The 5,397-nt window shown below is 40.3% G+C and overlaps 1 protein-coding gene across 1 annotated transcript; it reads right to left on the bottom strand.

Annotated features, from left to right (window-relative positions):
• Window positions 1–1,507: 1,507 nt before the first annotated feature.
• On the bottom strand, window positions 1,508–2,065 carry LOC120079865 (secreted RxLR effector protein 161-like). The gene has a single exon (XM_039034315.1). The coding sequence runs from the start codon at window positions 2,063–2,065 to the stop codon at window positions 1,508–1,510; it is 558 nt and encodes a 185-aa protein (XP_038890243.1).
• Between the last annotated feature and the right edge of the window lie 3,332 nt (window positions 2,066–5,397).

Below are 5,397 nucleotides of genomic sequence, written 5' to 3'. Positions count from 1 at the left end.
AAATTTTGATTCAAATTATAATCCACGAATTGGTTGAATTTAAATTGATAAGTTAAATGAATGTTGAATTTGATTCAAAATCAAACTAAATTTTGGCATAAAGCAACTTTTTCATCCTTGGCTAAAAGAAAAAAAAAGGTCATCCCAAATCAAATTCCACAAAGCTGGTTAGAATTCTATTCCATGCCAAAACCAAAATTTGGATAAAATTTAGCATTTACCTTATATTAAATTTGAATATCCCAAATATATATTTTTTTAAAAAAAATATAAAATCCAAATTCATGTCATTTAATTAAGAAATTTTGTTACATACATATTCACTCAAATCAAATTTGAGATAAATTTAAAATTAAAAGGTATGTGTAAAAATTTGAATCAATTTATTATTATCGAAAAATTTAATTGAAATATAACTCTATTTGTATCGTACATAAAAAACAAAGTAGTAAAAAAAAAAAAAAAAAAACAATCTACAAACTTTAGAATGCAGGTTTAAAAACTCCTTAACCGAAACCCAACCTTTTAAACATAGATTAAAAATTATGCACCCTGAACATAGATTATTTAATTCCACAAACTAATTGATTCTTCATACTAAATAACTCCAGACTTAGTAAATCTACCCAACATCCTAAATGCTCCTTTGTATTGTCTAATAATAATTCTCTAAACTTTAAAATGTGTCTAACAAATCATTTAAATTTTATTGTTGCATGATCTATTGTCTAATTAAGTTATATAACTTTTAAAATTGTTTGATAATAAACAACTTTAAACTGGTAAAGGTTAATCTGGTTAGGATTGTTCTTAATCTTGGTCCTTATTATCCTCAACAAGTACGAGAATTATAAGTAAATTTGCCAAGTCAGTTCAGTAGTGTAGGTAGTCCTGACTTTCAGATGGTTCATGTAAGAGGTTATTGCTTTGTGTTCTCTACTCTCATCAACAAGTACTAAATTGGATCATCATGTAGATGAGAATGTGACCGAGTAGCGCCTTCCATGTCTGAACTTGTGTTTGAGTTTATGTTGGTTTAAAAACCAGGGATCTGCACAAAAACAAATCTCACGCACTCTGATATATATTTGAAAAAAACAGAAAAAACAAAATATTCTGGAAGCAAAATATATTAGCGAGAGAAAGAAAAGTAATAGAATTCCCCTCATTTTTATCAATTGATGGACTTACATTTATAATCTAATAACAACAAAATAACCACAAACCACTAACATAATGCTTAATAAAAATAGCAACGTGTGGACTTCTTCTTCCACACGATTCGGTCTTGAAGCATGACCGGATTATTAGCTCACACTACTCTCCCTAATCCTGACATGATTCTAAATCACGCACACCAAGTAGCTGACGCATAAAAGCTAACTTCACTCCTGTCAATGCTTTAGTTAGTGCGTCGGTTCGTTGTTCTCCAATGTTGACAAATTCAACGACAATTTTTCCTTTCTCGACACACTCTCGAATGAAATGAAAATGTATATCTATGTGCTTACTGCGGCCATGGAATACGGGATTTATCATGAGAGCTATCACGGATTTTTTTGTCCACGAACAATGTTACCGGTCTTGGCTCCATTTTGGTTAACTCGCTAACAAGGCTTCTTAACCACAACACTTGGCAAGCTGCGGTAGTGGCTGCCATGAACTCGGCTTCACAAGATGAGAGTGCCACCATCTTTTGCTTTTGCGAATTCCGTGAAACTAAGCTTTCATTTAAGTAGAATGCCATTCCACTTGTGCTTTTCCTCCCGTCGAGATCACCGGCTAAATCACTGTCAGAGTAGCCAAATATATCGACTTCTCGGGGACCTTTCACATAAGCGAGCCCAAAGTGAATTGTCCCTCTCAAATACCTAAGTATTTGCTTGACCACCTTGTGATGCATGGCCGTAGGCCTTTCCATATACCTGCTCGCCATCCCAACAACATATGAGAGATCCGGTCTTGTGTTCATCAAGTATCTAAGACAACCAACGATGCTTCTGTACTCTGTAGCATCAATTGGTGCTCCTTCCATGTCTTTGTAAAGTTGTACCTTGGGTTCCATCGGGTACTTCATGACATTTCAGTCAACCATTCCGAACTGGGATGATTCTTTTGGCATAAGTTGGTTGCTTGAGCAAGATTCGACCCTTCTGTTGTTCCACTTCAATCCTTAAATAGTAAGAGAGAAGACCCAAATCGCTCATTTCAAATTTTGCCATCATTTTTTGCTTGAACTTGTTGACTTTTTCGGTGCTACTTCCCGTTACAATGAGATCGTCAACATACACTCCAACAAGAACACTTTCTTTTCCTTCTCTTCTTATGTAGACTGCTTACTCTTGAGTGCATTTTCCAAAGCCAAGCTCTTTGAGACTCTTATCAAGTCGAATGTTCCAAGCTCGTGGAGCTTGTCTCAATCCATAGAGAGCCTTCAACAACCTATACACCTTGTGTTTCTGGTTTAGAACCTCAAATCCCTCCGATTGAGTAATATATACTTCCTCTTCCAATTCCCCATTGAAAAACGCCGACTTCACATCTAGATAGTGTACCTGTCAATTTCGGTTTGCAGCGAGTGCAAGAATGACTCGAACGGTGTCAAGTCTTGCAACCGGTGCAAAAACTTCTTCAAAGTCGATGCCTCTTTGTACATAGCCTTTAGCAACCAATCTTGCTTTGTGCTTGACAACTTCTCCATTAGAGTCTTTCTTCAATTTGAACACCCATTTTAGACTAATGGGTTTGTGTCCCGGTGGAAGCTCGGTTAGACTCAATGTGTTGTTCTTCTCAATGGATTTTAGCTCGTTCTCCATTGCTTCGTACCAGCGGGCCTCGGTCGCAGCTTCTTGGTAATAAGTCGGTTATTCGGACACCACCATCATCACTCATTTTCTTGTTCTTCACCGCCTAAGACTTCCTTTGTATTGGCGTAGATGTTAGCGAGAGATCTTAGATGGACTGGTGTGTTCGTCGATGGAGTAAATGGACTAGTCTCTCCGATTTTTGGGTATCTCGGCTACTTGTTGGTGCGGCATTTTCGACCTCAGTTTCTGTATCCTCCATATTATCGGCATCGTCGGAATAAATTGGCTCCAATATCTGAAACTCCGGAATCTCCTTGCCTTCATTAACGCCTTCATTCCAAAGCCCATTCAAGATTCTCTTGAAAAACACATCTCTACTAATTTGTAGTTTCATAGCTCGGGTCATATAAGTTGATGAGCTTTGCATTCTTCTTCGACACCAAAATATACCATTGGCGAGCTTCGGTCGTCGAGTTTCTTGAGGTGCGGGGGTGTGTTTTTCAGTATGCCACACAACCAAACACTCTCAAGTGTGCAAGATGTGGCTTTCTCCCCATCCAAGCTTCAAATGGTGTGCATTCTCCAAGGGCCTTCGTTGGAAGATGGTTTAACACATAAACCGTGTGTCTCACCACCTCTCCCCAAAACCTTACTGGCACGTGCATGCTTTTGAGGAGTGATCTCATCATCGCCATTATAGTGCGGTTACGATGCTCTATGACGCCATTCTGTTGTGGTGAATATGGAGCAATGAGGTGTCACTTGATTTCTTCTTTTTTGCAAAATTGAGTGAACTCCGCAGATAAGAACTTGCCACCTCGATCCGTCCGAAGCGTTCCGATCTTGTACTCCGTCTTGTTCTCCATCAAGAGTTTGAATTTCTTGAATACTTTGAGTGCGTAACTTTTTTCCTCCAACATGTACAACCACATCCATCTTGTGGAATCGTCAATGATCAGCAGAAAATACTTGTTGCCAACGAGAGTACACGATGAAATCGGTCCGTAAATATCGACATGGAGGAGTTCTAGTGGCTTCTCTGCTCTATAGGTTGATTGGCATGGGAATGAAAACCTCGCTTGTTTGGTAATCACGCACGTTTCGCATAACTTATTCGGTTGAGTCACTGGTGGTACTCCAACTGCCAATTTCTTCTCGCCCATGAGCTTCAAGTCATGAAAGTTGACATGGCCAAGTCTCGCGTGCCACAACCATGCGGGATCTTCTAGGCTTGTCAAAAGGCAGACTTGCTTGAACGTCTTCAAGGTTATCTTGTACAAGCGATTTTGTGTTCGCTTCACCAACATCAAGAGCTTTCTGCTCCTATCAGACACTTTTATGGCATCTCCCGCCATTTGCACCTTATTCTCATATTCTGTCATTTGCCCGAGGCTTATGATGTTGTTACATAGCTTTGGAATGTAGTACACCTCTTGGAGAGTCTTCTGATCACTGTTTTTACACTCGAACATGATCGTTTTTTTTCCCATGATCTGAATGGTTGATCCATTGCCGAACTTCACACTCCCGGTGATGCTTTCATCCAATTCTTGGAACTTCTCGCTATGGCCAGTCATGTGGTTGCTAGCACCGTTATCAAGGTACCAAACATCATTATTTTCTCCATTCTTGTCGTTGCGATACATCTCCGGCAACAACTGCTCTTTGCTGAGTAGTACGACATCCTCGTCCTTGCCATCTTCCGTGATCGCTACCACCGGATCTGCGCCCTTTGTTCACCGAAGAGTTTTCACCGCTATTCCTATTCTATCTTGCTTTCCACTCGACATGGGTAAGTAGGAGTTATCCATCGGAGTTGTTGTTGTTTCCTCAGAGCCACACCATCCGTTCTTCGTACGCCTTCATTTGTCTGATCGCCTCTTCAAACGGCATGGTTTCGAGATTTAGGAATTGCTCGATTCCGGTGACGACGGGGAAATATTTGTCGGGGACGGAGTCCAGGAGCTTCTTGACCAATGATGAATCCTCAAGAGCAAAACCAAGGGTGGAGAACTTGCTTGCTAATTCGCTGATTTTTCCCGTGAACTCATCGATTGTGTCGGTCTCCTTCATCCAAAGAACATCAAACTCACTCTTCAAAGTTTGAACTCGCGCCATCTTCACCCGCTCGCTGCCCAAGTACCTCGTCTTGAGACTATCCCATATTTCCTTTGCGGTCTTCTTCTTCGCGATTTGTAGAAGCACGTCTTCTGGGATGCATTAGATAATGTAGGCGCGCGCCTTTTTGTCCTTCTTCACATCCACTTCGACTCCTCTCGCTGGCTCTATCGCCTCCCAAACTCCTTGGGCGTCGAGGATTGCTTCCGCCTTTATCGCCCACACCTTGTAGTTGTGAGGAGTCAGCATCAGGTAGAGAATTGGCACTTCGCTTGCTGCGAGACGCTCGACATCTTCGTTGGACGGTGGAAACTGTGATGAGAAGACAACCTAGCTCTGATACCAAATGTTGGTTTAAAAACTAGGATCTGCACAAAAACAAATCTCATGCACTTTGATATATATTTGAAGAAAACAGACAAAACAAAATAGTCTGGAAGCAAAATATATTAGCGAGAGAAAGAAAAGTAAT

Source organism: Benincasa hispida, chromosome 1 (genome assembly GCF_009727055.1).
Source record: "Benincasa hispida cultivar B227 chromosome 1, ASM972705v1, whole genome shotgun sequence".
NCBI classification, from domain to species: Eukaryota; Viridiplantae; Streptophyta; class Magnoliopsida; order Cucurbitales; family Cucurbitaceae; genus Benincasa; species Benincasa hispida.
Note: the sequence above shows the minus strand (reverse complement) of the source record. Positions and strands in the feature narration are given on the sequence as shown.

Excerpts from the sequence above, each read along its gene's own strand:
- LOC120079865 (XM_039034315.1), bottom strand. The coding sequence starts at position 2,065 with ATGGAACCCAAGGTACAACTTTACAAAGACATGGAAGGAGCACCAATT.